Source organism: Alexandromys fortis, unplaced genomic scaffold (genome assembly GCF_014885135.2).
Source record: "Alexandromys fortis isolate MF-2015 unplaced genomic scaffold, M_Fortis_MF-2015_v1.1 scaffold_12, whole genome shotgun sequence".
Classification (NCBI taxonomy): Eukaryota; Metazoa; Chordata; class Mammalia; order Rodentia; family Cricetidae; genus Alexandromys; species Alexandromys fortis.
In genome coordinates this window covers 16,041,377-16,056,502 of record NW_026067937.1, presented here as the reverse complement: position 1 = coordinate 16,056,502, position 15,126 = coordinate 16,041,377, and the positions used below count along the sequence as shown (strand labels likewise).

Genomic DNA, 15,126 nt, shown 5'->3' with positions numbered 1-15,126 from the left:
CTGACAAACCCTGCAGCCCTCTGGGGTGGCTGCCAACAGAATGGGTTGGGCTCTGCCCAGATGTCGCTCTGCCAGGGCTTGATGAAGGCTGGCTTCCTCTGCTGGCAGTGATTGGCAGGCGTTTATTTCCCTTTAAGAGGCCAGCATCTGTGGTGTGTTTATGGTTTAATTTTTATTTTCTCTGCCACAGATCTGCCAAAAGTCTGGGGAAGGACAGCTCTGCCTGGACAACTGTTCCCTTCACCCTGAGGGACAGCAGCCTGGGCCTTCTCAGCGGCTCACAGGGCAGGACGGCCCGGGCCAGCTTACGTTTTGCTCTTGACTGAGATTCCTACTAAAGATCCCAGGAGGTCCCAGCTTTCCACTGGGGTCCTGGCCATTACAGTGCTTCCTGTGCAAGGTGTGGCTTTGGGACAGTACATTCTTTCTTTTACTATGGTTGTTTGTTGTGTTATTTACATATTTTTTGAGTGTGTGTCTGTGTGTGTGTGTGTATACAGTGTCTGCTCCCTATGCTCACATATAGATTCCAGAGTGGGGGAGGGGTCCTCCTCTACCAAATCATATAACAATATCTATTATTCCCTGAACTTGGAACAAGGCTGGTAGCCAGTAAATCCCAGCCATCCTCCTGTCTCTGCTTCTATAGCATTGGGATTGTGGGTACCCAGCTTTTTTTTTTTTGAAAAAAAAGCAATTTTATTAAAAAAAATATAACAAAAGGAAACTGGGACCAGAGCGCAGGGTTAGTCCATCTGGGCCTTTAGTGTCCTGGTGGTGATCTTGTCCTTTTCAATGATGTGGACAATGACGCCCATGCCCGAGACAGCATCCCCGTCCACGGCGTTCAGCATGGCTTGGGAAATGGTCTCAAACAGGTGTTCTGGATCCATGTTGGGCTCCCAGAGAGACTCGCACATCCCATACATCTGTTCGGAGCAGGTACCACTGACTACAAAGTCGTCAGTTACCATGGGGCAGCCAATGAGGTCTAGGGAGCAGGTGAAGGGCTTAAAGGTCTTCGGGTCCAACCTGGCAATGACAGGCTCTGTGGAGTAGGGACCAAACCGTTTCTCATACAAGAGGTTGGCCACCATGCTCATGAGGGTGTAGGGCTTGATCTGCCGACCTTCCTTCAGCTCATAAAGATTCAGCCGGAACTTGAGGCGCTGGGCAACTGTCTGGACGTTGGTGGCCAGCCCAGCCAAGCCTATGTACAGCCTGTCACCCATAGGTCTTCTTGGAGTCTGTGGTCACCATCTAGGCCTGGATCCCGAAACGCCTGTCTGCGATGATGGCCACGCAGTTCTTTCCCTTCATGGCCATGACGGCCCCTCTGTTATGGACATAATAGACATGATTGCGCTTTAATGTGACTCCTATCGCCACTGCGATTCTTGTCAGGTACCCAGCTTTTACACAGATGATGGAATTCGGATTTAGGTCCTCATACTTATGCTGAGCCATCTATCTCCCTGACCCCTGAAAGTCAGGAATACATTTGAGCAATGCTGAAGCTCCACCCTAGCGCCTCCTGCTGGGCAAGTGCTCTACCTGTGAGCAACACAACAGCCTGGTGTGTAACACTTAGATTGGCGATGGTTTAAAACTTAAAACAGTTGCAAAAATAATCCTGAAAATTCCTACAAAAATACCCTTACCCCCCTGGCCCACACAGATACCTTAGTGACCCTTTGGGATCTGGCGATCTGCCCTCCAAAGCATCAGATGCAAGTTCCACTCTCCTTTCCTCAAGTTAGATTACACACGCTCTTGCAATACTGTTTCTTATTTTCAGTTTACCATCTCCCCCGAGCTGACTTGGAGTGATCCCGTCTCCAGCCCTCACCTTCTACATCTGTCTTTACCACCTTTCACCGTCTACGCAGCTCCTTGTCACTCCTGCTCTGACGGTGACACATTTCCACTTCATAGCACATCTGCAGTTCACAGTCTGGCCCTCCCCTTCTCTGCTCTCTGGTTTCCTTTCCTGTGTCCTCTCTGAGCATTATTTCCACAATTTGGCTGAGATGTTGGCATTTGGTGTTATGATTGTCATGTATTTTATTTCATCTGCTTAGTTCTCTGCTTGTGAACCCCTGGTTTCTAACCTCCGACTTCTCCGGTTTGCCTGACCTGTTCTTGGCACTCTTGTACACACTGGCCTTTCTCCAGTTCATCAACTCAAGACACCTTCTTGGGCCAGCTTGGACTTGCAGGCAGATGGCCTCGTTGTGTGAGGACCCTAGCAGCATGTCCTGTTTCCTTGATCCATATCTTCCTTTTTTGGTTCACTCTCTCGTTTAGGAGTGCATTCTCCAGTTATTTTCTGAGGGGGGGGGGTAAAAGGTAGCTGGAGGCAAATAATATTTGGACTGTCTAGGGAAACTTTTTGCCAGTTGGTAGTGCTGGTCCTCTGGGACTTAAGGGCCCTTGTTCCATCGTGTTGCTCACAGGGCTGCTGAGAAGCCAGAGCTTGCCCGAGGCTACCTTTACTTCAGGCTTCCACTGACACTGTGGTGGGAACTGGCTTTCTCTCCATGCTGAACCTCCTTAGGGTCCTCTCAACCTCAAGATGCACGGTTTTCACTTGAGGAGGTCTCCTCAATTGTTTTATTGATATTTCCTTCCCAAATTCCCCATCTTTTTTCCATGGAATCTTTGTCTATATGACCTTTTCTTGTAGAGTTTGGGTAATTATGACCATATGACTATCAAAAGTGTGTCCTGTCTACCTTTCTAGTTCTGTTTCTTCTAGGACTTCATATTTGAGCCCCTAGGGTCCTTCCCCATCCTCTCTCCTCTCTTTTTTACCAAGAGCAGGTAAGCATGTAGAATCCTTAGCTCTGTCCTCTTGGTCCATTTGTTTCTGAGAGGATGCTAGGCCACTCTCGCATCTAGAGACCAAGGTCTCCTGCTACTGGACCTGGAGGGGAGCTGGTGCTGCACCACAGGTTCACTCTGCCCCCCACATCTCCTTTCGTGCCTGGAGACCTTTAAGATGATACCAGAGATTTACTTGGATGGGGAGTGGGCTGTATCCCATGGCATGGGTTCCAGACTGAATAAGAAGAAAGACGTGCCTCTCTCTGCTTCCTGGCCACAGAGACAATGTGATCCTGTCACCTCACATCCCAGCTACCAGGACTTCTCCAACAATGACAAACCACATCCTTGAACTGGGAGTCGAGATAAACCCTTCCTTCTTGAAGCTGCTTTTCTCAGGCATTTTCACAACAGTAATGAGGGAGGTAGCTGATGCCGTCAGTTGCCAGACAAGACTCCAAGAGAGCAGTGCGGCTGTGTCAAAGCACTAATCTGTATAGTCTTCTGTGATTACCTTATTAATAATTGTCCTCTGACAGTAGTATTTGACTCTACAGAGACTTGCATTCCTGGTGGTGACGAAGAGAGGCACAAAAGGTAACAACATAAACCAGAACTATTTGAAAAACCAGGCCTTCATTTTATGCCTGGTGCACACTGTAAGGTCAGAGGACACTCTGTGGGAATTGGAGCTCTCCTTCTAAACTGTGGCTTTTAGGGACAGAACTCAAAAGGTCAGGCTTGATGGCCGGTACCCTCTCCCACTGAATCATCCAGCCTGCCCCAAACTAGGCTTTAATGTGCTAGTCAAAAACAGTAGAATCAAAATGCCCCTACGGAACTGAGTTCTAGAAGGAAGCTGAAACTGGAGCAGAGCCTGGTCCAAGGAAGAGCTGCCTCTGCAAGGTCAGCCAGAACTCACTTTAGCCTTGGAGTGGAGTTCCGGCAGGTGGCAGGCGGGGCAAATTAGAGTTTGGAATACAGGAAGTCAACGAAGCCAACAGCACGGAGCCGCTCTGACGCAGGAGGAGGTGGTATTCCGACACTCAACTTCCTACCCACCCCACCTAAAGCTTCCTAGAAGGCAGGAGTGGAGGAAAGGGGTGGAAATAGAGAAGGCCGGAGTAGTCATGCAGATTCGCAGAGGAACTTAGGTAATAATAAAACCTTCCTGAAACCGCAGCTCAATACTGCAAAGACAGGCTGTCCTGAGGAGCTGATTACAGGTAACTCTGACTCTCAGCCCCACTGAATTCCACGTGAGGTGAGTCCACTCACCAGGCAGTGGGAGGGTCAGACTCTGGAGCAAACAAAGCACAAAATAAAGGGGAAATTGTATTATTTCCACCGCATTGTTTTTTATACAAGCTCTCAAAAATATAATGAAAGGAGAAGGGAGAGACGTTAGAAGCTAGCTGGGAACGTGTGACTCATGACCAAAAGCAAATGCAGGTAATGGGAGCAGACATGAAACCATTAATGCGGATGAATATTTACAAGGGGATTTATAGGACAAAAATAAGTGGACTGTGTGCAGAAGTAATATTTCAGGGTTATGCAGGGCAACTTTGCAAAATAACAAAATGACAATTCTGGACATAAAAATTAAAATCTTGGAACTGAGAATATGACAGGTGAGTAGTAGATTCAACTTGAGGAAAAGGGGGTGCTCAGTAAGGGTGAAGAAAGATGAGGGAAACAGCTCCGACAGGGAAGAACCGGGGAGGTGTGCAATGGAGCATCAGCCTCCTGGTTTTGACATCAGCCGGTTTCAGTCTAGCTGGGATCCTAGAAGGGAGGAGCCTACCATACTGACTCAGTGAAATCCGTGGTGAGGCATGCTATACTAACATTGAATTTTAAAGCAGTGATAAATAGCTGCATCTTTAATATATTTTAAAAGCCATACATCTACTTGATAGTTGGAAACTGAAAATCAATAAGCCATGGAAAGTGGCTTTGAGGGGAGGAGGGAGGCAGAATTGACCCAGTCTTGAACTTGCTAATTGAGCACTTTACTATTGAACTTGCCTGATTTTATTTGCTTTTATGTTTGTGAGACAGGATCTTTATGTAGTAAAGTCTGGCCTGGAATTTGCAATTCCCCTGCCTCAGCCTCCTGAGTGTTGGAAATACAGGTGTGTGCCAGCAGGCCCAGTTGGAAAGTAGCTTTAATGCTGTCACAAACCAAACCTATTCACCTAGGATTTTATATCCAGCAAAATTATGTTTTAAAAATAAAAACAGGAACTGAGGGGATGGCTCAGTAGGTGCAATGGTTGCCACATAGGCACAAGGACCTGATTTCGAAGCATCAGCACCTGTGTTAAAAAGTGAATGTTTTGTCATGTTCTGTAGCCACAGTTCCAGAGGGACAGAGATAGACAGAACCATGGTGCTACCCGGCCACAGCCAGTCTAGCTGACTTGACCTCCTCCAACTTCAGTGAGAGACCCTCGCTCAAAAAGTAAGGCGGAGAGTGATTGAGAAAGTCACCATCTATCTATCTATATCTATCTATCTATCTATCTATCTATCTATCTATCTATCTATCTATCTATCGATAGAGATATAGGATAGATGGTCAGAGTTCTTTAGTGACCTAGAACTGGTCGTCTAGATATGGTATTTACTGAGTGGCTTACACTCTGGCTTGTCTAGCAGTGGCTGTCTCCCCAGGAAGTCCTACAGTTGCTCCATTCACAGGGCTGCATGTCTCAGCAGGTCTTCAGTATACATCAGAATCCCGAAGAAGTGGGACCTAATACCAGTGATGAAATGAACTTCCAGGAGGAATTAGGGAAAGCAGGCAAAGATAAAATTCTCCCCTTTTCCACGTCCTTTGTATAGGCTGCATCAGAAGGTGAGGTTCCGGTTTAAGGTGGATCTTCTAACCTTCAGTGATCTAACCAAGAAAAATCCCTCTTAGGTATGCCCCACTGTTTGAGTGTTAGTCAATTCCAGATGTCAAGCAGACAACCAAGAATAGCCATGACACCTGATGTCAGTTCTCTTAGTTAAGGGTTTCTGTTGCGGTGAAGAGACACCACAACCATGGCTGTTCTTATAAAGGAAAACTTCTAATTGGGGCTGGCTTACAGGTTCAGAGGTTCAGTTCGTTATGGTCATGGCAGGAAGCCTGGCTGCATGCAGGTAGACACGGTGCTGGAAACGAAGCTGAGAGTTCTACATCTGGATCTGCAGGCAGCAGGAAGAGAGAAACCCTGGGCCTGGCTCGAGCATTTGAAACCTCAAAGCCCATCCCCAGTGACACACTTTCTCCAACAAGGCCACACCTACCCCAGCAAGAACACACCTCTTAATCCCTGTCAAATACCTGCCACTCCCTAATGACCAAGTATTCAAATATATGAGCCCTTGGGGACCATTCCTACTCAAACCACCGCCTTGACCTTTCACCTCTGCACATGACTCGCATGTGCACACATGCACACTTCACTCTGTGAACAAATCAGTCTTAAATAAAGACACTTTAAGGTGATCTCAATGGAGCGGACTCTACAGCTGAGAGACTGCAGAATGAGGTGTTTGGGGTGGGGGGAAAAGATGCTGATCTACAGGGAGAAACAGAGCACAAAAGGGGGGAGAACCTGTGTAAGAGGAAAGACTGTGTCCTCTGTCACTACTTGAAAGTTCGTCATCCTTTGCAAATGAGAGCACCAAGCAGCCAAGCCTCGCTGGAAGCAGTTTGGAAAGCTTGTTTTGCTTGATAGTTTGTTTCAAAGTATTAAATGCAAACTCACTGCAGACCCCAGAAATTACATTTCTAGGTGTAGTTATTCAAGAGAGATACAAATAGATCTTCAAACACATGATTTTGGAAGAATTGCCCATAGCAGCAACATTCTTAACACCCAAAAAGCAGAAACTATTGAGAGCCATCAAGAAGCAGTGCTGAGTGGGTAATCAAGACACGCTGACCCAGCTCTGGCTTTCATTTTTGAAGATTATTCTGCTTTTCAGTATATGTGTGCATGCGCATGTATATATATTTGGGTGCCTGCAAAAGCTGGAAGCATCAGGTCCCTTGGAGCCAAAATTACAGAAGGTTGTAATCCACCTGACACAGGTTCGGAGAACCAAACTTGGGTTCTCTGCAAGAGCAGCAAATGTTCTAACCACTGTGCCTTCTCTGCAGCTCCCAATTTCACTTTCTTATGTGTGGTATCTGTGAGGACTATCACGTAACTCTTACTTTCATCCTAGAGATGTCCCTAGAATTAAACAGAGCAAAAACATAGCTTGAAGATGCTGAGAAAACTGAAGGTGAGTCAGGCCAGGGGCGCAGGCCTACAAGTCTAGCTACTGAACCAGTAACCAGTTACTGGGTTACAGGACAAGTCTGAGGCTAGCCTGGACAACTTATCAGGACACTGTCTCCAGATAGAGAATTTTAAAACAAAGGGTGAAGATGTATTCAACCTAGCACACATGAGGCCCTGGGTTTGATCCTCAGGATCATCAAAAGAAAGGAAGAAAAAAGAGAGAGAAAGAGAGAAAGTGACAGGGGAGGGGAAACCTACATGAGATCCTGGGAGACTTCGCTGAGTAATTAAAAAGAAGAGGGAAGGAGAAGCAAACCACAGATGATGAGATGTGACAAGGAAACAGTCGGACAACAGGCTCATCCCAACTTCCCAAAGGTCACCATTACATTAAATAGACTGTCACAACACCGCACGTTAAAGTGAAGATTATCAGGCTGTATAAAAAGCAAGGTCTACCATATGCCATCTGTGGAGAAGCTGTTATAGATAAAGACCCATAAAAGTAGAAGTTTCCTGATAAATCCTGCAAATGCTCAGTCCCTGCTGACCCTATGAAGATCAGGCCAAAAATGTAAGGTGGGAAATACTAGCGAGTATTTCTTAATTAATTGATTAAACAGTCAGTTGTCAGAAAGATGCGAGAGTCCTGAGTGTGTGTGCGCAGTAACAGCAGTGGGAAACGAGTAAGATCAAAGTTGACAGAACAGAGAGAAGTGGAAGAATCGCACTGTTGGGGAAAATGACAGTCTGCCCTCAATAAACAGAGCACAAAGAAGCAGAAACATTATAGATTTCAACAGCGTGCAGTGTCGGCTGGCTCACTGAGGCCTGCTGAGTGCCATATTTGAGTGTGGCAGGACAACCTCGTTTCAAGTGTGTGAAGTGCTCATCAAGACTATGGGCTGGAAAAGAACGAGCTTCCCCCAGGTCAAGGGTTTGCAGTCATTTCCTACAAAGTTAAACACGCATTTATATCTTATATCTTAGCCAAGTTTCTCTTCCTACAAGCCCAAGAGAAATGAAACACCTCTACAAAGAGAAAGACACAGGAATGTTCTAGTAGTTTTCTTTTTAATTAACCTAAAGGCTAAGTGATTCACATGCAGATAGGCAAGCTGGGTGCACACACCTTTAATCTGAGCATTTGTGAGGCAGAGACAAGCAAGTCTCTGAGTTCAAGGCCAGCCTGGTCTACAGAGCAAGTTCCAGGATAGCCAGGGCCACACAGAGAAATCTTGTCTTCAAAACAAAACAAAACAAAAAGTTGACCAAACAAAAATACCTCCAAAAATCAACAAGAAGGAGGAGGAGGGAGCTGGGCAAAGGGAGCGCATGAACACCAGGAGATACTGCTGTGGACACACACTGAGCAGAATCCGTAAATGTCAGGAACACCAGGCCAAACAAACTCAGACATAGAGTATGCATAGTGTGAGTCACTGGCATGAGTTCCACACACGGAAGACACTTACCCATAGTGCTAGTGTCATGGTTTGACGGGTTACGGAAGGCCTGGCTCCATGGGGAACTCTTCAGAGGACGAGTGAGTTCGTACAAGATGTTCTATCGAAAGGTGAGGTCGGTTGGAGGAGGAGAGCCAGCAGAGAGTGCCTTTGAAGAACAGGTCTTGTCCCCAGCCTCTTCCTCTCTCTGCCTCCTGTTTACCATGAGGAGGGCCACTTGGCTCTGCTGCACGCTCCCCACATGACCACATGACGCACCACACAGGCCAGGAATAGCGGAGTCAGGTGGCCATGACCTGCTGCATCTGAAAGTGCGTGCCAAATCTTCCTCCCTTAGGTTGATATCTCCTGGGTACTATGTCACAGTCACAGAAGACTTACCAGCGCAGGCAGGCATCAGAGTATTTGTTGCTTCTTGGAGAAAAGACAGCAACAGTTGATATGGGGAGAGGGGGGGTGTGCTCCGGGACTGTCCAGAGTGCTGAGGACAGCCTGTTTTCACCGGGATGGGACACACAGACAGCAACTGCAGATGCCTCCTGCCAGCAAGGATTCCACTAACAGGTTTCCAACATGCTAACAGCATGAATGCCATATGCATTCCGTGGAAACCACACTGAATTTGTATCTCTTCCTTGTTAGAGACACCCAGATGCCTGCCGTTCAAGGAGCAGCAGCTGGCAGCCAGCCATGAGGTCAAGAGGGGAGACAGCTGCTGCCCTGTAGTGTGCTGACAGTGTTCAAGGAGTCATGCTGGAACCATTGTTTTACACAGTTACACACACACATCCACATGTGCATCATAGATAATGTGATATAGCATATATACATGCAATATAGGCAAACATAATACATGCATAAACTATGTACTGCACACATATATTTGTAAAACTATATATATTGCTATAATGTACACATATACAGTATATACATATATAAATACTGTGGGTGGATATTTATATATGTGAAAACACTATATAACACTATATATAAACACTATACCTATATAAATATAATTTATTCATATATAATATATACATGTAAACCATATACCTATAAAAACAATACTTGCATATATAATATATGCATATGTAAAAACATGTCTACATAAATGCATATGCATATATATGTAATGCATATAATTACACAAGGTTGTTCTTACTGTGCTTTTAAAGCAATTATATATAGATAGTTGTGTATTTCATTGCACATAAATGCATTTTAATTTTCAGAGAGTAAATATAATGTAAAACTCTTGCAGGAGTGGCTCAGACTGTAATCTGAGAACTGAAGAGGCTGAGGCGATTTCAAATAAACCTAAGCTCCACTGGGAGACCACCCTGAACCCTTGGTGGTGGAGGACCTGTCTAGCATGTAGAAGGCCCTGGGTTGGGTCCCACTGTGGTGAAATAACACAGCACTTGAGCATCACTGGTTTCTTCATGGATGTTCACACTTTACATGTGTGAGTCATGGAAATATCACAATCACACAAGTGAGGAAGCGGAGGCACCTCGAGTGGCGGTGATGCTCAAGGTCACAGGGTCATGAGCCCAAGGGCAACATTCGTGTCTGGTGTGCTGCCCTGCTGTGTCAGGTGTTCAGAGTTGAATCACGATTAATAAAAACTCAGGGTCAGAAATTGGGGTTCAACCTGAAGATCTGAAAAGCAAAACAGCCAGTTACTGGCTTTTACCTCGACCTCAGTCTGAAATGGCGATCCTGCCTCCTGGAATCTCAGAAGGAGACTGCGTGACTGAGAGCTGTTTCCTCCCATTTATAATCCTCTCTAGGGCTAGGATTTAAAGGTGTGCACCACCGTGGTTAAAGGCATGACCCTCTTGGTTTCTATGGCAACTAGTGTATGTACCGGGATTAAAGGTGCGCGTTATTATGGCTGCTGGGATTAAAGGGGTGTGTTACCATAACCTGGTCTGTAAGGCTGACCAGTGGGACTGTTTTACTCTCAGATCTTCAGGCAGTCTTTATTTATTAAAATACAATTGAAAAGCCACAGCACAAAGTTTAGCTTCTGTTATGAACAGTCCCACAGTTAGAACCATCAGCCCTGTCCCCTAAAGGAACTGGGACTCAGAGTCTGAAGAAAGTGGTAGAACTAGGACGTGAACTTGGTTCTGACCTCTTCTAGCGTGTCCTCTTAGAGGGCGGGTGTGACCCACAGGAAGCCCCTCCTGTAACCAGTCCAGCGTAGCCTTGCCCTGTTCCCTTCCTTTCCCTTGCCTGAGATGCCCACCACCTCCACTTAGGAGTCTATATCCACTCTGAGGGAAGAGGTGACATTTTAAAGTGATGGCCCTCAGGGACTCGATAAAGAACACAATTCAGAGGCTTCTGCTCTCGTGAGATAAGGCGAGCAATGAGCTGTAGAATGGTAACAGGTTGGCCCAAGAGCCGAGTTATCCCAACCATGAGAGGATATGGTGGCTCCTGCCGTGTGGCTTGCAGGACGTGTGCCTGGGTGAGCTCTGCAGGGTCACAGTGCAGACTGCAGGTGCTGCCAGAGGAAAGTGTGATACAATGTGGCGGTCAGGTGACACTGTGGTGGTCAGGTGACAATGTGGCCCGAGGGCTAACATCTGCTATTTCTGCAGAAATGTCCCGGGCCAAATGCACTTGAGATCTCCGAGACAATAAGGGGAAAAGGAAGACGCCAGATCTGGCCAGGCCAAAATTAGGTCACAGCATGGGGAGAGCCAGGGTCAGGCTCTCTGCAAGAAGAGCGGAGAGTTGTCCTTGGCTAGTGGCCCTGAGCTTTTCTGGGTGAGGCGACAACAGGGACTTCCCATGCACTCCAAGCACAGAGTTCTAATTCTGCCCCATTGCGGTACATCTGCTTCTTTAAATCCCCACGGTGAACTGGAGCTAGAAAGCACTGGCTCTGTTTTCTAGTTAAGAAAACTGACATTAGCTCATTGCTGGGAGCTGGCGTCCCAGTCTGTGCAGAACTCAGGTGCCTTCCCTTTCATGATGTTAAAGAAAGCTGAGGGTAGTCAGTGTAATTACCTAGCCTGGACGGTAAGAGAGTGGGGCAGGGCAGCCTATGGTACCTGTTGTATACATGTGTGGACACATGTATGCATTGTTAGGTATATTTCTTAAGATGAGCTTCTCCGCCTATGCGAATAATTCCAATCAGACCGAATCAGACCAAATAAAAGATGCCCATGTTTACTGCAGCACTCTCAGGTGGTACCAGGAAAGCCTGGTGGGGGGGGGAGAGGGCAGGGGAGACCATGCAAAACCTGGAGACCACGTGTTCCTTTCCTGGGCAGCAGCCTAAACAGCCTGTGTAAGTGGTCCTGACCCTCCCTGGGGAGGGGTCACTGTTTGGCAGGCTTTCCTGGAGGTGGAGTCTGGACTGAGGCAACTCCCAGGGGAGGGGACTTAAAATGGAGCTTCCTGCTCCAAGGATGGGTGCCAGGGGCTGGGGTGATGCTTTCACTCAAACATTCCAGAGTCCTTGGATAAAGGGATGTCAGGGGGTCTCACTTGACCAAACATGTATGTATGTATGAGTGGATAGGTGGGTGAATGCACAGATGTATGGCGGATGGCGGATGATGGGTGGGGAAGTGGAAGAATGCACACATGGTGAGTACAAAGATGGAGTAGTTGGTGGGTCTATGATGAATGAATGAATGAATGAATGAATGAATGAATGGGTAGGTGGATAGGCAGGTGGGTGGATGAGTAGATGGTTGAGTGGGCGGATGGGTGAATTGACTGATGGATAGATGGGTGGACAAATGAATACCTAGGTGGTTGAGCAGAGGGTGTTGGGTGGAGATGCATACATGGAGAAGTGGATGATAGGCAGATGTGTAGGTGAGGGAATGGCTGGGTGGATGGGTTGGTAGATGGGTGAATGGGGGGTTGAGGAGTGGATGGATCGGTTGGTAGATGGACGACTGGAGGGCGTAAGGGAAGTAGGTGAATGGGCAGATGGAAGGATTGATGGGTAAATAAATGAATGGGTGACTAGATGGATGGGTGGGCGGATGAATGAGTAGATGCACAGATGGATGGAGAGATGATCATAGACAGACACACATTTTCTCTAACATAGGCACTTACATTTTCATGGAGCTTCCTGGTTTTCTGAGCCTAACAGTCTCCATATAGAAAGTCTCAAGTTTGCATGTTGCTTGCTATCTCTAAACCATTGTGCAGAGTAGTAAAAGCCTCTTCAGATGTGGTGGGACAATGGATCATACTGAGGGAGAAGATGCTCTGAACATCAGGGAAGCACACAGGCAGGGTTCTAGAAGCTCTGGTCAAGCCCAAGCCCTCACTCTCTGCAGCAAAACCAGACACATCTACTAAATCAAGGAAGGCCGTGGACAGAGGTGTGCAGGCAAGGAGTCCTGGGGGCTGTGGCCTAAGCTTCCTGATGTGGGCAGGTGGGAGCTCTGCTCCATTGTTTACCCAGCCCAGGTTGCTGCAGAGAGGAGCAAATGACTCACAGGTGATAGCCAGCAGATGTGATCAATCTCAGCTCCCAGAGACAGCCTTCTTTAGGCTCCCCAGGAAGGTGGGACCAGATCAAGCAGGATATCCATTTGGGGGAAGAAGAGCCTCCATCTAAGTGGGGATTTCCTGTGGCTGCTGTTTGGGAGCTATTGGAAACAGCATTCTTGGCAGGGGCCAGTCCCGGAAAAACACTGAAGGAGCTCTTATAGCCAGACTCCCAGCTGTTACTACACTGTGTGGTGTCTTGTGACTTGTGTTGAACAGAGAAGACCTGGGTGAGTCCAGCTCTGCTGTCCACTGACCTTGTGATCAAAGCACCTGTGTTCTCCACAGGCTCGTCTGTCCTCCATGGGCATCTAGCCTGGCTGGAGCCCCTTAGCTGTCCTCAGTTGCCTCCCAGCCCGCCCCAGCAGTTCCCTCCCTGCCTCTTTCCTGGGGGCACAAGCTAACTGTGGTTCCCTCTGACAAAACTCCCTCCTATAGGGCCCATGGGTCTACCCCTGCTCCTGGGGTTCATCTTGAGGACAGTTTCTGGTCAGCCAGCTAAAACATTGTTTGTTCCTGTGCTCCCTCTGCCCCGCCTGGTGATTAGCTGTAGGGCATTGTTTACTCCATCTTGGGTGTGGCAATTTCCCACCTGCCTGGGGGGAATTCCTTGTGCAGCAGCTGGGTATATAAGGATTTCCCCAAGGTTGAATAAACGGCATTCAGCTGCTCTCCTTTTGAATGATCCAGGTCTCTTGTGTGTTCTTTCAATCCCCAGGCCCTTGCCTGGCTCACTTACGGTACAGTGGTGTGTGAACTGTACCGAGAGGGTAACAATTGGAGACACGGCTGGGATCATCAGGAATTACACCCTCCTCTTCTGGTGTGTTTTTAAGGAAATACCAAGAGTTGTAACAAATAAACTGCAAACACCCTTGGTTGAAGATAAGTTTATTGACTGTTCTCACAGTGGGCAGGAAGCAGGTGTTCACCCCTGCAGGTGGCTGGTCCTCTGTACTTGCTGGAGGTGGGGGGTGTAAATTCTTCCAGCCTCTGTCTGCCTCCAGATGATGAAAGGGCAGAGATGCCCGAGAAGACACACCTGCTTCTTAAAAGCCCAGTCCATGGACAGCACACAGACCTTCTGCTCAAATACCCCAGCAAGATCTTGCCACTGGCCCACACTGTGAGTGGAGGGTGGGTTGCACGATGGAGCCCCATTTCTATGACAACTTCCAGCCTTAGACAGGGAGCCTGAGGTCCGGGAGCAGTCACTGCCCCCACTGCTTCTGGCTAGCTTCACTTTATCCTTCAAATGGCGAGCTCACTATTGCTTCCTCCAGGAAGCCTGCCTTGAGCCTCCAGGCACCATGGTCAGATGCCCCTCTCCTGTGCCCCAGCATCCCATCCTTCTTGGTATTATACTGCCCTGTAGCTTCCTGGATACTGGAACTTTAGGTAGTGAAATAGAGCAGAAGTACTTGGAGGTTGAATTCAATGTTTACCTGAGCACCCATGGCATATGAAATAATAAGTTATTGGATGGGTGTGTGAATGAGTGTGGAAGTGGGCAGAGTGGTAGATGGAAGGGCAGATGGATGTGTGGGTGAATGAATGAATGAATGAGGTGGACCTGTGTGTGTGTGTGTGTGTGTGTGTGTGTGTGTGGTGGATGAGTGGATGGATGGGGTGGGTGGTAGTCAAGTGGATAGATAGATGCTGGGTAGATACATTGCTAGACCGATGATAGTTCAATGGGTAGATGGATGGATGGATGGATGGATGGATGGATGGATGGATGGATTCAATGGGTGGATGGATGGATGAATGGGTTCAACGGGTGGATGGATGGATAGATGTGTTCAATGGGTGGGTGGATGGATGGATGTGTTCAATGGGTGGATGGATGGATGGATGGATGTGTTTAATGGGTGGATGGATGGATGGATGTGTTCAATGGGTGGGTGGATGGATGGATGGATGGATGTGTTCAATGGGTGGGTGGATGAATGGATGGATGGATGTGTTCAATGGGTGGATGGATGGATGGATGGGTTCAATGGGTGGATGGA

General features: G+C 47.5%; 1 protein-coding gene across 1 annotated transcript; it reads right to left on the bottom strand.

Annotated features, from left to right (window-relative positions):
• Positions 1–739: 739 nt before the first annotated feature.
• Positions 740–8,746, bottom strand: LOC126504650 (proteasome subunit beta type-3-like). The gene is made up of 2 exons (XM_050147085.1): positions 8,588–8,746; positions 740–1,336 (listed from the first exon to the last, which is right to left on the bottom strand). The coding sequence occupies exon 2, from the start codon at positions 1,230–1,232 to the stop codon at positions 747–749; it is 486 nt and encodes a 161-aa protein (XP_050003042.1). The 5' UTR covers positions 1,233–1,336; positions 8,588–8,746; the 3' UTR covers positions 740–746.
• Between the last annotated feature and the right edge of the window lie 6,380 nt (positions 8,747–15,126).